Raw genomic sequence first — 18,528 nt, forward strand, 5'->3', positions numbered from 1 at the left:
TTTATTCTCTCACAGTCTAGTAGGTTACAAGTCCAAATTCAGGGTGTTACCTCCAGGGGAAGGCATTCTGTCTCTGTTGGCTCTGGAGGACGATCCTTGTCCTCAATCCTAGGCATTAGTGAGCTGAAATGGACTGGTATTGGCCATTTTGATATCGGACAATCATGTAGTCTACTATGCTGGGAATGACAACTCGAAGAGGAATGGTATTGCATTCATTGTCAAAAAGAACGTTTCAAGATCTACCCCGAAGTACAGCACTGTCAGTGATAGGATAATATCCATATGCCTACAAGAAAGACCAGTTAATACAACTATTATTCAAATTTATGCACCAACCACTAGAGCCAAAGATGAAGAAATAGAAGATTTCTATCAGCTGCTGCAGTCTGAAATTGATCGAACATGCAATCAAGATTCATTGATAATTACTGGTGATTGGAATGTGAAAGGTGGAAACAAAGAAGAAGGATCAGTAGTTGGAAAATATGGTCTTGGTGATAGAAACAATGCTGAAGATTGAATGATAGAATTTTGCAAGACCAATGACTTCTTCATTGCAAATACCTTCTTTCACCAGCATAAACGGTGACTGTACATATGTACCTCGCCAGATGGAGCACACAGAAATCAAATTGACTACATCTGTGGAAAGAGACGATGGAAAAGCTCAAAATCATCAGTCAGAACAAGGCCAGGGGCCGACTGTGTCACTTTTGTTGTATTTGGTACATGAAATTTGTTTTGGCTTACAGAATTGTAAAAATATTTGTAATCTTTTAAAAAGTAAATCTGCCAAACTTAGATTTTTTGTTTGTTTTGTTTTCCAGGTCAAGTAGTAAGTGTTACGGATTGAATTGTGTTCCCCTAAAACGTGTATCAACTTGGTCAGGCCATGATTCCCAGTATTATGTGATTGTCCACCATTTTGTCATCTGATGTGACTTTCCTATGTGTTGTAGATCCTACCTGTATAATGTTAATGAGGTGAGATTAGCAGCAGTTATGTTAATGAGGCAGAACTCAATCTTTAAGTTTAGGTTATGTTTTAAGTCAGTCTCTTTTGAGATACAAAAGAGAGAAGCCAGCAGAGAGACAGTGGGACCTGATACCATCAAGAAAGTAGTACCAGGAGAAAAGTGAGTCCTTTGGACAGGGGGTCCCTACACTCAGAAACCTTTGTCCAGGGGAGGATTGATGACAAGCATCTTCCTCCAGAGCCGACAGAGAGAGAAAGCCTTCCCCTGGAGCTGCTACTTTAAATTTGGTTCTAGACTGTGAGAGAATAAACTGTTTGTTGAAGCCATTCACTGGTGGTATTTCTGTTATATCAGCACTAGATAACTAAGACAGAATTTGGTACCGGGAGAGTGGGTGCTGCTGGGACAGATAAGTAAAATGTGGAAGTGATTTTGAAACTGTGAATGTGTAGAGGCTGGAAGAGTTTTGAAGTGCCTAGTAGTAAAAGCTGGAAACCCTGGTGACTTAGTGGTTAAGAGCTGTGGCTGCTAACCAAAGGTTGGTAGTTTGAATCCCCCAGGTGCTTCTTGGAAACCCTGTGGGGCAGTTCTGCCCTGTCCTATAGGGTTGCTATGAGTCAGAATCGACTAGATGGCAGTGAGTGTTTTTTTGTTTTGTTTTGTTTTTAATACTAAAAGCCTAGATTTCCTTGAAGACACTATTGGTAGAATTATGGACATTAAAGACAAGCCTGGTGTGAGGAGTCAGAAGGAAGTGAGGATAACTGTTAACACTGGAGATGGCACAGATGGTGAGAAGCAGCAGGAGAAAAATGGCAGCAGCTGAATCAGGAGACCACCATGATATAGTACTGGAGCGAGAGCTGAGTGCCTTTGCATAGGAGGCTTCCTGGTGGAGTGGGGTGCCTCCAGAGCTTTGGAACACTTGCCTAAGCAACGCACATGTACCTGGGGAGGCCTGAGGGGCCAGGAGGCCAAGGAACCTGGAAGCAGAAGTTGAAGAAATAAGGAACACAGGAAGCAGAGCTGCCTCAGTCTCAAAGGTTAGGGCCACAACTTCCGGGGGCTCAAAGGGTGGGTCCATTACCTCTGGAGTTTCTAAGGGTGAAGGTGCCACTCAGATGGACTAGGAGAATGGAGCTGTCCAAATCCAAGGAAGCAGAGTTGCCACTGCAGTGGGCCTGGAAGGTGGAGCTGAAGCCCAGGGCAGAGGGGTCTCCATCCAGAATCTGGAGACTGTGGCCAGTACCTAGAGCTGGAGGGCATGGGTATTGTTTAAATGGTCTCAAAGAACAGAGGATTATTTTTAAGCCTTGAGGGCTAATGTAATATGTTCTAGTGACTTGCTTGGTGCCTGTTATCCCATCTTTCTTTCTTTCCAGTTTCTCTCATTTGTACTGGAAATGTCTACATTGTACCTGTTCCACCATTGTACTTTGGAAGCAGATAATTTGTATTCTAGATTTCACAGATGAAGAGGAATTTTTGGATTTTGGAGTTGGAGTTAATTTAAGATTTTGCTGTGATATTATGGGATGAGTATGTTTTACACGTGGCAAGGACATGAGTTTTGGGGGGCCAATGGGTGGAATGTTACAGACTGAGGCAGGACTCAGTCTACAAAATTAGGTTGTGTCTTAAGTCAATCCCTTTGGTGATTATTTTGCTGTTCAACCATGGTGAAATTTTTTTGTGTGTATTTGGTTAAATATTGGATGTTGCCGTTGTTATGGGCCGTAGAGTCGATTCCAACTCGTAGGTAGATAATGTTAGTCTTTTGAGAACAGTTGCACCAGCAGTCTATATTGGCATTTAGTTGCCTTTTTTTTTTTTTTTTTTAATACTATGGCTTGTTTTCTGTTTATTCATTGTTGTTTTTAGTGCTAATTATTATATGTGTGCTTTTTGTGTGCAAGTGAAGCCTATCCACTTTTATTGTTAACCTTTTGTTTTCAAATTTAAGCAAACTACCTTTTTTGTAGATTTTTATTTCTTTTCAGCTTCTTTCGTTTTCTGAGCTGAATTTTTGGTTTTTCTGTCTGTCTCAATCACTACTTGTACTCATTTGAATGCTCTATGGGATTTAAAAATAAAATGTAATTGTCTTCAGATTGTAACAAATTTGAATATATTTTTATCAAAAATACAAATTAAATACAAAATTTTAAATTTTCAGAAAGTTAGTTTTCTTTTTAAATATTCAGAATTGTTTAAATAAGCCAGATTTTTAAATTTCAAGATTGTAAATACATCTAAGTACATCATTTTATAAAAATAAATTGTAATTCTGTCATTGTTCAACTAATTACCAGTGTGAAAAATGGCTCCATGCCTTTCAAGTGTTATGTCTAGAACTGCACATAAATACACTTACTAGTAATATGAATTCTTTAATTCTGCAAAATGTTTCTCAACTGCCATGTGCTGGTGTTATGAATACTGTGGTAAATTTTAAGTACCTTCACAACCATCAGTTAGAACAGAAAGAAATCAAGTAAATGGATGTTTGGTACCACTAGGAAACAATACTTTTTTTTAGAAAAGAAATCTATTACATTCATGCTTTATGAGAGGAAGGATTTGGCAGGTTAACTAATTTGTCTTTTTGCTTACCCAAGACCTGCGCTGGAAACCCTGGTGGTGTAGTGGTTAAGAGACATGAATGCTAACCAAAAGGTTGGCAGTTCGAATTGACCAGGAGTTCCTTGGAAACCCTATGGGGCAGTTCTACTCTGTCCGTTAGGGCCGTTATGAGTCGGTATCGACTCGACGGCAATCGATTTGAATTTTGTTTGGTAAGACCTGTGCTGCTAGCATTTCCCTGGGACCAGTGACACAGTACTCAGTAGTTTTTCTTATTCTGTATACAACAACTATTTAGTTACTGCATTATCACCCTTAGAACCAAAGAGGAAGGATGTCTGTAATATTCTATAGTCTGAGACAGTGTTCCCTCTGAAGCTTGCAGTGGCACAGCCCATAAACCATCCCAGCATTCTGACTCGGTTGCCTGTTTTTTTTTTTTTTTTTTTTTTTAAGACATAAGAAAAACGATGTGGACAAGTGTTTTCCTGGGGTTGGAACCATGTTGGTCACAAGAGTGGATTTTTAGTGTTCCACTTTGTCGTTGATTTTGCCAGATCCCAAGTGACAGAGGCAACCCCATTTCTTCAATGAATTTATTGTGTTTGTACAATTTTGTGGGACCTCTAAAATGAGAAGCCTGTGGCAGTGGCCTTTCTTGCTTGGTTCTAAGGGTGATAATGCAGTCTGTAAACAGTTGTTGTATGAATGATTAAGAAAAGTGGAGCGCGTTTCATTTGCCATACTGCAAATTGTTGAGTGCTGTCACCAGCCCTAGGGAAGTGTTAGGTTTTCTAAACCAAAAACCAGACCAAACCTGTTGCCATCAAGTCTATTCCAACTCATAGCAACCCTGTAGGACACTGTAGAACTGCCCCATAGGGTTTCCAAGGAGTGCCTAGTGTATTTGAACTGCCAGCCTTTTGATTAGCAGCTGTAGCTCTTACCCACTACACCACCAGGGTTTCCTTAGGCCTCCTAGTGCTGTCAGATCCCCAGGAATATTGATATAAATGAATTCTATTGCCAGTAAGTTTAAAGAAAGTGCTGTCTGTGGGGATACATTATTAAACCCTGGGGGTAAAAGTGATAATCTTATTTGGGTCAGACAAAGGACCTAAGATCGGAATGACTCTCATTCTCTAAAAACTAAATGAATATTTTCTGACTTCAGCATTATTTAAGGAGCTCCATGCTCTCCCTCTCCCTCTATTTATATTGCAGAGCAGGCTAGGAGAAATCATTTGCTATTGGTGTCAGAACCTTCTGCTGAAAGGTATTGTGGCACAGTGGTTGGTAACATTGATTCTAGAGATAGACTGCTTCATTTCACCAATTTAATGGAAGTCAGGAATACTTCTGCTAGTATAATTCATATGCTGGCTGGGTAACTAGGTGCAAACATATTGAGGAAAGGGTACTTTACCATTTGCTACTGGGGTGATCTTAACCTCCTGGAGTCTTTTTTTTTTTTTTTAATATTGGGAATAATAATGGCACATTTATCATGGGACCATGATGAGGATTATATGGGTATTACCTATACTGGGTACCTATAAGGTGCTTAGAATAGAACCTAGTTGTTATGGACTGAATTGTGTCTCTCCTCAAAATATGTGTTGTAAATCCTACCCACTATATAATCGACTCGACGGCACTGGGTCTGGGTATACTTATGTTTAGGAGCCCTGATGGTGCAGTAGTTAAGTGCTTGGCTGCTCTTTGAAAGGTGGGTGATTCAAATCTACCAGCAGCTCCTTGGGAGAAAAGACCTAGTAGTCTTCTCCCATAAAGATTGTTGTTGTTGTTGTTAGGTGCCACAGAGCTGGTTCTGACTCATAGCCTGTTAAACCATATGTTTCAGTTATACTCGGTCCTATAGGGCTACTATGATTTGGAATTGACCGATGGCATACAACAACAACAACTTGCCTGTGGTCGTAATCTCATTTGGGAATGGGTTTTCTTTGTTACGTTAATGAGACAGGGTGGTGTGTCTTCAATCTCTCTTGAGACATAAAAGAGATTAAAAAGCTAAAGAGCAAGCTGAGATGGGGGAAGAGGGACGCTAAGCCATATGAAGATCGCACAGGAGCAGAAGCTCAAAAGAGACAAGGACCTTCCTCCAGAACCGACAGAGAGAAGGTCTCCCCCTAGAGCTGGCACCCTGAACTCGGACTAATAGCCTCTTAACTGTGAGAAAATAAATTTTTGTTTGTAAAAGCAACCCATTTGTGGTATTTCTGTTATAGCAGCACTAGATAACTAACCAAAACCAAACCAAACCCATTGTTGTTGAATCAATTCCAACTCATAGCAACCCTATACGACAGAGTAGAGCTGCACCATAGGGTTTCCAAGGAGGACCTGGTGGGTTCGAACTGCTGACCTTTTGGTTAGCAGCCGTAGCACTTACCACCACGCCACCAGGGTTTCCACTAGATAACTGAGACACTAGTAATTGGAAACCCTGGCGGCATCGCGGTTAAGACACTAGTAAATTGTTGTTGTTGTTAGGTGCTATGGAGTCAGTTCCTATCACAGTGACCCTATGTACAACATAGTGAAACACTGCCCAGTACTGTAGCATCCTCACAGTCATTATGCTTGAGCCCATTGTTATAGCTACCATGTCAATCCATCTTGTTGAGAGTCTTCCTCTTTTTCACTGACCCACTACCAAGCACGATGTCCTTCTGCAGGGACTGATCCCTCCTGATAACATGCCAAAGTATGTGAGACGTAGTATCGCCATCCTTGCTTCTAAGGAGCATTCTGGCTGTACTTCTTCCAAGACAGATTTGTTCATTTTTTTTAATTTCCATGATATATTCAGTATTCTTTGCCAGCACCACAATTCAAGAGTGTCAATTCTTCTTTGGTCTTCCTTATTCCTTGTCCAGCTTTCGCATGCATATGAGACGATTGAAAACACCATGGCTTGGGTCAAGTGCACCTTCATTTTCAAGGTGATGTCTTTGCTTTTTGACACTTCAAAGAGGTCTTTTGCAGCAGATTTGCCCAGTGCAATGCGTCTTTTGATTTCTTGACTGCTGCTTCCATGGGTGTCCATTGTGAATCCAAGTAAAATCATTAATTCAATTTTGTATTAACTGATCTTCCTTGTAGGCATGTGGATATAATCCTATCACTGACAGCTTTGTATTTCAGGATAGATCTTGAAATGTTCTTTTCGACAATAAATACAATGCCATTCCTCTTCAAGTTGTCATTCCCGGCATAGCAGATCATATGATTGTCCCATTCAGAATGGCCAGTACCAGTGCATTTCAGCTCAGTAATGCCTAGGATATCGATGTTTATACGTTCTGTTTCATTTTTGATGATTTCCAATTTTCCTAGATTCATACTGCTTACATTCCAGGTTCCAATTATTAATGGATGTTTGCAGCTGTTTCTTCTCATTTTGAGTCGTGCCACATGAGCAAATGAAGATTCCGAAAGGTTAACTCCATCCAAGTCATTAACACCAACTCTGCTTTGAGGAGGCAGCTCTTCCCCAGTTGTATTTTGAGTGCCTTCCAACCTGTGGGGCTCATCTTCCAGCACTATATCAGGCAGAGTTCTGCTGCTATTCATAAGGTTTTCACTAGCTAATTCTTTTCAGAAGTAGATCACTGGGTCCTTCTTCCTAGTCTGTCTTAGTCTGGAAGCTCAGCTGAAACCTGTCAATGGGTGACTCTGCTGGTTTTTTAATACTGGTGGCATAGCTCCTGGCATCACAGCAACACGCAAGCCCCCACAGTATGACAAACTGACAGACGTGTAGTAAATAGAAGACACTAGTAAATGGAAACCCAGGTGGCATAGTGGTTAAGACACTAGTAAATAGTAAGCATAAATGTTGTTGATGTTACTGTTATTATTATTATTATTCAATACCCTGGGCCTGGGTATTAGAGACTTGGGGAATCCTGAGTAGAAACTTGAGGCCATATTTTCTGGCCTCAGCTTGGGACAGCGGTGGACCATGGCTGGTCTCTTAGCTGTGGGAATATGGGCTTTTGTGACTAACCCTGGCATCATTGCAAGGCTGTCTCAAGGTGGGACCCAGTACTTGTGGACAAGAGCTAGATTTCAGAGAGTGCAGCCCAGTTACCATTGGGAGTTGTAGAGAACAAGGTATTCTAAAATATGAGCTGTGAGAGCTGAGTAATTGGACTAGTGCACGAATTATAAAAATGAGTGTAGCTATTGGGTGGGGTGAGTTCGTTTGGGTATTTAGAGCAGTGGCTTTCAAACTTTTTAGTCTGTGACCCTTAAGAACAAATAAATTTTCCATTGCGACCCATCACATATATGCACTTATGTATTTATATGTATTTCAGTAGTAGATGTAACATACACAAATATCGCAAAACAGTTCTTACTCTTAGTATGTGCGAAGCACTCTGTTCTTATCTATTCTGTTTTGCTTTAGGCTGGTCTTATCCTGTTTTGCTTTAGGGAAAAAAAAGAAAGTATTGTTCCTGTCTTCCTAAATAGATCTTATGACTTACTGAGGAGTTGTGACTTGCAGTTGTGACTGTCTTAGTCATCTAGTCCTACTACAACAAAAATACCACAAGTGGGTGGTTTTAACAAACAGAAATTTATTCTCTCACAGTTCAGGAGGCCAGAAGTCCAAATTCGGGGTGCCAGCTCCAGGGGAAGGCCTTCTCTTGGCGGCTCTAGAGGAATGTCCTTGTCATCAGTCATCGCTTGGGTCTAAGAATTTCTCAGTGCAGGGACCCCAGGTCCAAAGGACATACTCTGCTCTGACTTTTCTTTCTTGGTGGTAGGAAGTCCCTCTCTCTCTGCTCATTTTGAACACTGCCCTAGAAATGGTTTGACATACTTTGTTATCTGGATGAATGAGAGGAGTCCATCAGAGTTGGCAGAGAGCCAAGACCTTTACTACCTACCTCTTGGCTACCTAGCTGCCAGTATTTAGCTCCACAGTTTACTTTATCACTTGGCTTTCTTGAGGCCAGGCTGTTTTCCTCAGATGATTTCTTGTGTGTTTAGGCTTGTTTCCTCCTTTAGAGTGGGAGCTAGCTCCTGGAGGGCAAGACCTGTAATAATAGCTAGCACATCTGTAGTGCTTCCTCCATGCCCAGCATTGTTCTGTTTTACATACCTTAATACTCACCACAACTTAGGTATTAAATACTGTAATTATCTCCATTTTACGGGTGAGGAAAGTGAAACATATAGAAGTTAAGTAGCTTACTCTTCAATAGAGTTCTTTTGTAGCTTACCTTAGTGTTTGCCTTATAAGTGATTTTATTAATAGTTATTGGATGAAATTAAACTAAATAGTTTCTGAACTTTTTACTTTCATTATGGCTTTTTTTCAAAAGATGATTAGGAAGAAATCGAAATTGAATAAAAATGGTGCTAAACTTTGTCTGAAGGAATATAGCATTTACTTAATTGGCCAGATCCAGAATTTAAATAATGACTGTGCTTTGAGCCCTAACATTAAGGTCCTGTCATCTTCCACCAGGCCTGGGTTTGATGATGAATAATGTTGCAGAAATGCTCACATAGCCTTAGCTCATTAATTTACTGATTTGGGATCCTTACTATGCTTTCTTCCTATCCCCTACCCACTGCAGCAGCTGTTGTAGCCTGGCCTACATCTCCTGGGTTGATAGTATTTCTGTCACAGTCTGAGTTTTCCAGTTGGTATGTACACTTTCTGCCAGAGTCTTCCCTGCTGCCAGGTCTCAGGGTTGGAAGTTGCAACTGATTTGTGGAGGAGGGAGTTGAGTACTTGTCACTGTGGACGGAACAAGGTGCTCTCTGCAACTCTATTTGTTGAAGGCTGAGTGTGAATGATGTCAGGCAGATCAGGGGACAGCTGATTCATTTGGGATCTGAGGCCTCATTCTGTCTCACTGGTGCCTCCTGGGCTCTTAGGCCTTTTTGGGGGGAGTCCTGAATGTCATGTTTTTGGAGAAAAGTCCTTTAATTTTTCTTTTAAGTTTGAGAAGCCTTTGTAATTTTCCTCTGGCTGACAGACTGCATACCCCTTGTGTGAGAGAACTTCCTGCAAAGACGCCAGTGTGAAAGAGCAAAAACTTGAGTAGCCAGGAAAATGATGAAACGGAGGAGAGAGAGACTGGGAGCACCATGCCTGCGGATTCAGTAAGGAGGCTGAGGTCTTTGATTGGAAACTGGCAGATGTCAGAAAGAGAATAAATGCCAACTAACACAGCTTCATTTGCTTGGATAAAGACTGCTTTCTAGATGCATATCAGGAAGAGAGTTGAGTTGGCTTCATTAATTCAAGGTCAAAAAAGTGGTCCCTAAAGGGGCACATGGGGCTTCTAATTCTGAAAATTAAGTTGGGATTCCATTTTAGGGATTCCTAGGTACTTGGGGAACTGAGTTAATAATTAGGGTAGTTTATTTCTTGCCTTGAAAGCAATGCTTATTTAAATGCTTTGTCAAAGCAGCAGATATAAGCCCCATAATGTGATAAACAAATAGAAATGAAAAGTATCTCCTCCTTTGACTAGAGATTTGTATTCCTGAACCTGGCTTAGGACCTCAGATCTCCCCCTACAGATCCAAGCCTGGGTCCTTCAGGGTTTGATTGAATTTTGTTTCTATGTTAGCCAATAAAGAAATGTACTTTATTAGCTGAGTGAATTGATCAGCAAGTTAGGGAGCCAGAGAAAGAAAGGTCCTAGCACCCATTCCACCTCAGTTATCTGCATTGAACTGCCTTTGTTTAACTCACAGGATGGAGGGAGTGTACTTCAGATTTTTTTCCCCCCGAGTGTTGTACTTACCCAGAGATAATGCTTGTTCAAATAGACAGCTTTCTTCAGGGGGTTCTACTTGGGTTCTTGGCCTTTGATTGGCCTTCAGTGTTTATGAATGGTCATTAATTGAATTAATGATTCTACCAGATCTAGGAAAACAGGACTTATTTGAAGTATATAATTGTGGAATTGCATACTTAAAAAAAAGACTTTTTATCCCCATCCTGAGATTATAAAGACCATAAAAAAGAAGGTTCATCTACTAAAATGTCTCTTAAAGTAAAGGTAACTTATTTGCAGAGTGATAATTAGAAACAAAAACAGAAATTTGGCTTTATAGATTTTTACAATCCTAATTATTTATCAAATGGCTAAATTTCATTTTATGTGATAAGATCTAAGACTACACTATTTTGTATAAACATTATTGTTCAAAATAACAAGTACTAAATGTCTTATTCTGTGTTGTAATTAACCCTGGCTTATTTATTTATTTTTTATTTATACTACAAAAAAAAAAAAAAAAAAACCCTAGCCATCCAGTTGATTCCAACTCAGACCGCCCTGTAGGACAGAGTAGAACTGCCCCATAGGTTTCCAGGGAGTGTCTGGTGGATTTGAACTGCCAGCCTTTTGGTTAGCAGCTGCAGTCTTAGCCACTACACCACCAGGGTTTCCTTATGTATACTAGGGAATGTATTTTGGAAATAGTTCTTTAGAAGAGTGGAAATTATTTTTAAAAGGAAGATATTAGTCCAAATTAATGTTTTTACCTTTTGTGATTTTTTTTTTTTAATATGTTGAATTTGTGGAAATTGGGCATACCTGTAATTTTAAATACTTATCCGCCCTCCCTTCTCCTATCCTATTGTATCCCCATATTGCTTACCTATCTGAGAAATACGCTGAAGCCAGCTAGAGGGAGAATGAGTCGAAAGGTGAAGATTTCTTCTGAATATATGCAGTTAAGCACAAGTAGAATATTGCCAAATCCATATTCCAAAAAATCAGCATTAACAATATATGAAACTAGCATAATTTTGAAACAATAATTCAGGTGCTTACGTGATATTTAAGTAATTTTTTTTTAACTTGGAAATAAAATATTATAGCTAAATGTTATATTTGTATAGAAAACCATGCCAATACTATAGCAAATTAATGCTGTCAGCCTTTCTATTGTGGTTCATCATCTATACCATATCTACCAGTGATTAACAAATTAGAACTCAAAGTTTACCACCTGGTCTTTTCAGTTTAATGATTTTACTTATTTAATGGTCTTTACTAGGTCTTAACACATCAAACAGGTTAGATTGTTTTGAAGTGGGGGGGAGAGTAATGTAGAAGACTAAAATTTGAGTAAAACACAGTTTGTGACATATATTTAAATGACACTGCTTGATATACTCATTAGACACAAAGCAGCATTATAGAAATAATCTAACAATTTATAAACAGTTGAGAATGTTTTACGTTTATGGCCATATACATATTTCTCTGGAAAGTTTTTAGTTATTGAACATGATATATGACCTATTGCTTGCTAGTCGATGAGTTGTAGTATATTTGCAATGTTTGGTTTACCCAGAAGCCAGTTTTAAATACTTCGAATAGCCAGAGCTTAAATTTTTGGTTTTAATTCTGTGGATTAAGTTTTAGTTTCTGTTTCATCATTCTGTTCCAGCACTGAGACTGAGGTATAGTACTTGAGAATGATTTTTTAGCACTTTTTTTGAGCCTCTTGCCTAAAATATTCTACTTTAAATGTGTTTGGTTTTGGTTGAGAAATTGTTACTGACCCTGTTTTTTTCTACCACGGTGTCAGAATCTCTACTCTTTGCCGAGGATCTGAAGTAAACCAGCACATGTTTTCGCCCACATTGGCTCCAGCCCTATCCCTCACTAAAGTCCCACTTAGTGCTGATTGTGCTTTGGCTACTTCTCCTCTTGTCTTTTTCCTGAACCCACAAGCTCACAGCAGTCCTGGCAGCCCCTGCTCCAGCCGCCCGCTGCAGTGGAGGTAAGGAAATCTGCAGTGATGTGAATGTGGGCCTTGGTGATCACTTCTGACCTAATAGTCCTGATAAGTAAACCCCATACCTCATTTCTTAAAAATGGGGAGAAACTAAGTTAAGAGCCATGGCCTTACACAGAGAAGAATAAAAGGAATGTCACAGATCTTTGCCATGTTCAAAATTTCAGGAGAAGGTAGAGTAGATATCAGTACTTAGATAGTTGTGTGCCCATCCTGATTGTTGGACAGCCCTACGACCACCCAGAGGAAGAAGCATAGCATGCATGACAGGATGCTAGAGCTCTTTAGAGGTTAAATAGTCCAAATTCCACATTTAGATAATAATATTTTAGAAAATATGATTCCAAAACAGGTTAAATGATTTGTTCAGGTTGATGAAAATAGCCCTGCCCCTGTTTCTTCCTGCCTTCCTTTTCATATATTTAACATTATTTAAGTACATACTATGTGGTAGGCACTGTTGTACACATGGAAAACATAGCAGTGAACACAGATAAAAAGTCTCTGCCCAGGTGGACACTTGAGACTATGTTGGCATCTCCTGCCTGGAGGAGAGATGAGAGGGTAGAGGGGGTTAGAAGCTGGTGAAATGGACACAAAAAGAGAGAGTGGAAGGAGAGAGAGGGCTGTCTCGTTAGGGGGAGAGTAATTGGGAGTATGTATCAAGGTATATATATAAGTTTTTATGTGAGAGACTGACTTGATTTGTAAACTTTCACTTAAAGCACAATAAAAAATTTTTTTTCATTATTAAATGAAATTTTTAAAAATTTCACCCCAAAATAAACTATCCATTTCATTTTGTATTTCATTTCATTGGATTAAAAAACTGTTTTTGTTTAAAAAAAAAAAAAAGAAAGAAAGAAGTCTCTGCCCTCAGGGAGCTTAGATTCTAGTGGAGGGAGACAGACAAACAGGTTAAGGAGTATATATATAACAGATGGCCATAAGTGCTACTAAGAAAAATTAGGATAGTAGAGTAGGTAATGTGGAGCCAAGGGTTGCCATTTGTATAAGGTGGTCAAGCAGGTCCTCAAGGATGAGCTGATAAATGAGCAAAGACTTGAAGGAAATCACAGAGACAGAATGGAAATATCTGGAGGAAGAGAACCCCAGGCCAAGGTATAGTAAGTGCCAAGGGCTCTGTGAGCTTGCCTTGTGTGTTCTTAGTGCAGCAAAGAGGCCACTAAGGCTGATGAGGAATAAGTTAGGTGGTGAGCGGTGGGGGATGAGGTCTGAGATGTGGGAAACCACATTAAGTAGAACTTTAAAGGCCATTATAAGGACTTTTGCTTTAATGTTGAGTAGGAGATCAGAAGCCACTGGAGGATTTAAAGTGGGAGAATGGCCTCATCTGACCTAGATTGAAAGGGTCATTCTGGATATACAGTTAGAAGGCTACTGGAATAATCTAGGTAATAAACGGTGGTTGTTTGAACCCATGATGGCGCAGGTGGTAAGAAGTAGTAAGATTTGGGGATACTTTTTGAAGGTAGAATTGATAGGATTTGTTGGTGGATTAGATGCAGGGTTTGAGAAAAAGATCAGTTATAGGTGACTTAAGATTTTGGGCTGAACAGCTAGAAAATTGGAGTTACCATTAACAGATACTGGGAAGCTACAAGAGATAGACATTTAGACATTCTCTAGAGATAAATAATTAGAAATTGGCAACATATAGGTGATAATGTAAAGCCATTTGATTTATGAGATTATTCAGTGAGTGACTGTTGATAAAGAAGAGATGTCAAAGGACTGAGCCCTGGGGCTCTCTGACTTTTGGAGGTTGGGAGACAATGAGGAACTAGCAAAGGAAAGCCTGAAAAGGAGCAGCTGTTCTGCAAGGAGAACAAGAGAGTGATATCTTAGAACCCAATTGGGGGTGGAGGGGACCTCAAAAAAGGAAGGTGTGATTAATTAGTGGGCATTTTTCAAACTTTTATTAGAAAAAAGTAACCTGAAAAAATAAAACTTAAGGAAAGGAATAATTTATTATACAGACTTCAGTGGTATTACTTGATATGTTGTTAGGTGCCATCGAGTCAGTTCCGACTCATGGCAAATGAATACAACAGAGTGAAACGCTGCCGGTCCTGTGTCATCCTCACAGTCGTTGCTGTGTTTGAGCGCATTGTTACAGCTACTGTGTCAGTCCATCTTGTTGAGGGTCTTTCCTTTTTTTTTTTTTTTTTTTGCTTACCCTCTACTTTACCAAAGATGATGTACTTTTCCAGGGACTGGTTCCTCCTGTTAACATGTCCAAAGTAAGTGAGACAGTCTCCACAGATAATCTGGGGCAGTGTTGGACTGACATAGTGTCAGAGGCCAATTCCTCCCTGAAATCCCTATCCCAGAAGTACAAGTCCTTGGCGTATGAGACTGAGAAAGTTGTATAATGCTTACAGCTGAAGGTGTGCCCAGTCTTGGTACATGGCTGAAGGTAGTATCTCTGTGGTCTAAGACACACAACTGGGAGCAATGTCTTACCACTTTGGGCATAAAAACTTGTTAAATTTCATGGATTTTTCCCCCTTAATTTGTGCACATGTCTTATCACTGTATTAGTGCTTTATTTCATTCGTCTTTTGCATCTGTCCCATGCATAGTACTAGTTGAGTGATGAGGCAAGATGATTTTACCTTGTTCTTTGATGGATATTTTTGTGTTCCTTTACATGTTCTCAAGCTTTGTGCTGGGATGCAGTTAGTTAAATTACTTGGAAATAGTTTGATCTTTTCAAGGATCACTTTCAAGCTTTGTTAGGTGGGACCAGAGCAGCATTCGAGGCTAATTTTGTCTTGCTACTGAGATTAGTACCTTCTGAGTACTATACTTGATGGTGATGTACCGTATTTTACACAAATAACATGCTCCTTCTTTATTTATTTGCCAACCATACCCTTCCCCCTCCAAGGTATTTTCATAAGTGCCGCTATACCAATTTTTAAAAAATATGTTGCTGTAAAAAAAAGTTAGCATAGCAAGCTTAGGAAAATACCTCATGGGGGAAAGGGCGTGTTTGTTAAACAAATGTAGAAGGTATACATTATTTGGGTAAAAATATGGTATTATGAGTTTTTTTTTTTTTCATTCTGCATGGTGGGAACATGAACATTCCTGTCCCTTTGTGAACTCCAGGGAGTGTCCTACCTGTCTCTTTTCTTGGATAGTTTTTCTTCCCCATATGCATTGATCTGTACTTAGCCAAAAACTTGAGAGGAATTTTTTGCAGATTTCTAGGGCCCTTTTTTTTTTTTTTTTTCTCTGTATAGCTCCCTCCTCCCCGGTACTCTATCTGACTTGCAAATTCAAGCCACTTTAGCCTCCCCAAATTTTCATATTGGCTCCTCAACTGAGGGAGACTGCTCAGCTCTGTTTGGGTAGCCCCCTTCCTGTGTTGCTTCTTGAACATGTTCTCCATCCAGGCAGGGGTGGATGAACCAGTAAGCAAGGTATGCAAATCACAGTTTTCCTAATGTTTTGATCCCATGCTTCTGTTATCAGAAGTGAAGGTTGCTTCATGAGATGATTGGCTGACCAATTCACATGTGAGATAAACCGATTAAAGTAGGACAGACGTTTTAATTGCTTTAACTTGCTTAGTCAAGAAAAGTTGAGAAATGAAACAACAAAAGAATAAAAATAGGTTAACATTTGCCATGCATTTACCGTGTATTAGGCGTTTTTCTGGAGCCCAATGGCACAATGGTTAAGTGCTCAGCTGCTAACTGAATGGTTGGTGGTCTGAACCCACTCAGTGGCTCTGCAGGACAAAGACCTGGGGATCTGCTCCTGTAAAGATTACAGCCTAGGAAACCCTATGGGACAGTTCTACTCTGTCTTATAGGGTTGCTTTGAGTCATAATCAATTCAATGGCACACAACGACAGGTATTTTTCTAAATGGTTTATATGTGTTGAATTTATTTAATCCTCAAAATACCGTAATGAAGTGGATATTACAAATAAGTTCATTGTATTGATGAGATGGATAATCCAAGTAAATTTATTTTATAGATGAAGACACGGGCACAGAGAAGGAAGTTATTAAAAAGCGGTAGAGCTGGCATTCAGCCTTATGGAATCTGACTCCATTGTCTGTAGTCTGTAACCCTTCTGCTGTAATGTTTCTGATGAAACATCTGCTGTTGAGTATTTATTTAATTAATTTAACAAACTCTGATCAAGTGTTTAATAGCTTCCAGGCACTGTTCTAAGCACTTGAAAATTTGTAGGTCATTCAGTCTTCGCACCAATTCTGTGAGAGAAGAATTATTATGCTCATTTTACAGATGAGAAAACTAAGCCAAAGAGGGATTGCATAAATTGCTCAAGATAACACAGTTGGTAAACCACAGAACCGAGATGAAAACCCAGGCAGTCTGGCTCCAGAGAGCATATTCTTAACAACTACATTGTTCTGACTCTCCATCTAAGATACTTTGTTTATGTAATATAGTATATTCTGAACCTAAGTAATTTTTGCAGCCCCAGGTCTTCTCTTTTCCCAAGGTAAATGTTATGGATTGAATTATGTCCCCCAAAAATATGTGTTGTAAATTCTAACCTCTATGCCTGTGGTTATAATCCCACTTGGGAATGGATTGTCTTTGTTACGTTAGGAAACCCTGGTGGCGTAGTGGTTAAATGCTACGGCTGCTAACCAAAGGGTCGGCAGTTGGAATCCGCCAGGCGCTCCTTGGAAACTCTATGGGGCAGTTCTACCCTGTCCTATAGGGTCGCTATGAGTCGGAATCGACTCGACGGCACTGGGTTTGGTTTTGGTTTTGGTTGTTACATTAAGTTAATGAGGCAGGATAAGCGTAGGTTGTATCTTGACTCAGTCTCTTTTGAGATATAAAAGCAATTACCATAAACAAGGGAGCAGAGCAGAGATGAAGGAAGAGACGTGTTAAACCACAACAAGATCACCCAGGAGCCGAAGAAGGCAAGGACCTTCCCCCAAAGTTGACAGAGAAAGCTTTCCCCTAGAGCCAGCACCCTGAATTCAGACTTCTAGCTTCCTAAACTGAGAAAATAGATTTGTTTGTTAAAGCCATTCACTTGTGGTATTCCTGTTATAGCAGCACTAGATAATTAAGACAGTAACATACTCAAAATATTCTTTAATAAACTCCCTGTATTGGAAGTGGAATTGGCATTCTTGTAGCCCACTGTCATTTCCATGCCATTACCTTCATATCTTCTTGAAAAAAGTTGCTCTTCTTTTTAGGCTTATGTCATTCTATTTTGTTATCTTTTACCACTGTTCATAGCTGTCATCCACTAACTTAGTTTTGTTCTCTGTATTCACATTCAGAGTCAAGGACAGAATCAGTGCTTCATGAACGCAATGATGAACCGTCATTCTACAAAGTCCTTACCGTGTACATGTACCTGTTGAACATTAGTGTTATTAAGCAAAGGAACATATACCAGTGGAAAGAAGAGAAAAATGGTTCTGGTAAACAGTGTGAATGAGTAAAGAACTGAAAATTCAGAGTTACTGGCAGTGAGTTTGACCTCTGTTTGAAAATAGATGACCCAGGAGAGAGGGAACTAGGATCCACACACTGCCACCTCCCAGAGCCTGTACTGAGAGTTTCTTATCCGCTTTGGAGTACAGCTATTTAGGCTTTTGGCTGCATTTCCCTGAAGGGCTAGAAAATAATGTGTCCCTTTGCGTAGTGGTGAAAGCTGACCCTCCCAAACCTTTTTATTGTTTGCATCTTGTTGATGCTCTTAGTACCTTACAAATTGTTTACCCACAATAATTTTAAGGACAACCAAGACACAGTTTTGAAATGATACCTGTTCTAACTGTATAATAATTTCTGTTTATTTCTTGAAGAGAAGGAATAAGTCTATTATAGACAGGCCTTGATGCTAAGGGCATGCTCTGTGTCTCCTATAGGTATGATCAGCCTTAAGAGGAATAATGAACATGATTGTGATGGGTCAAATTAATTAACCTCTAACCTTTAGTCACCTTGCATATTTTCTAAGAATAGGATCCCAGACTATTAGTTGCCACTCAGGCAAGAGTAGTGCACTATTGGCATAACCCTGTTTGAAGGAGTGGCGGAGTCTGGTGCCCCCGAAGAGAGAAGGGACTATGCACAGTCTCAGCTTTAGGCCTGCTGGGGATAAAA

The 18,528-nt window shown here is 39.8% G+C and overlaps 1 protein-coding gene across 8 annotated transcripts in view; it reads left to right on the forward strand.

Annotated features, from left to right (window-relative positions):
* Positions 1 to 18,528, forward strand: part of MAST2 (microtubule associated serine/threonine kinase 2) — a 252,949-nt gene that overhangs the window by 140,467 nt on the left and 93,954 nt on the right. For 5 of the 8 annotated variants that reach the window (XM_064281895.1, XM_064281898.1, XM_064281897.1 and 2 more), the window contains one exon: positions 12,168 to 12,362. The exons of the other annotated variants lie outside the window; for them this stretch is intronic. In XM_064281895.1, the coding sequence (XP_064137965.1) occupies positions 12,168 to 12,362 (195 nt within the window). The remainder of the gene's footprint in view (positions 1 to 12,167; positions 12,363 to 18,528) is intronic. 8 annotated transcript variants of the gene reach the window in all.

This window comes from Loxodonta africana, chromosome 3 (genome assembly GCF_030014295.1).
Source record: "Loxodonta africana isolate mLoxAfr1 chromosome 3, mLoxAfr1.hap2, whole genome shotgun sequence".
NCBI lineage: Eukaryota > Metazoa > Chordata > Mammalia > Proboscidea > Elephantidae > Loxodonta > Loxodonta africana.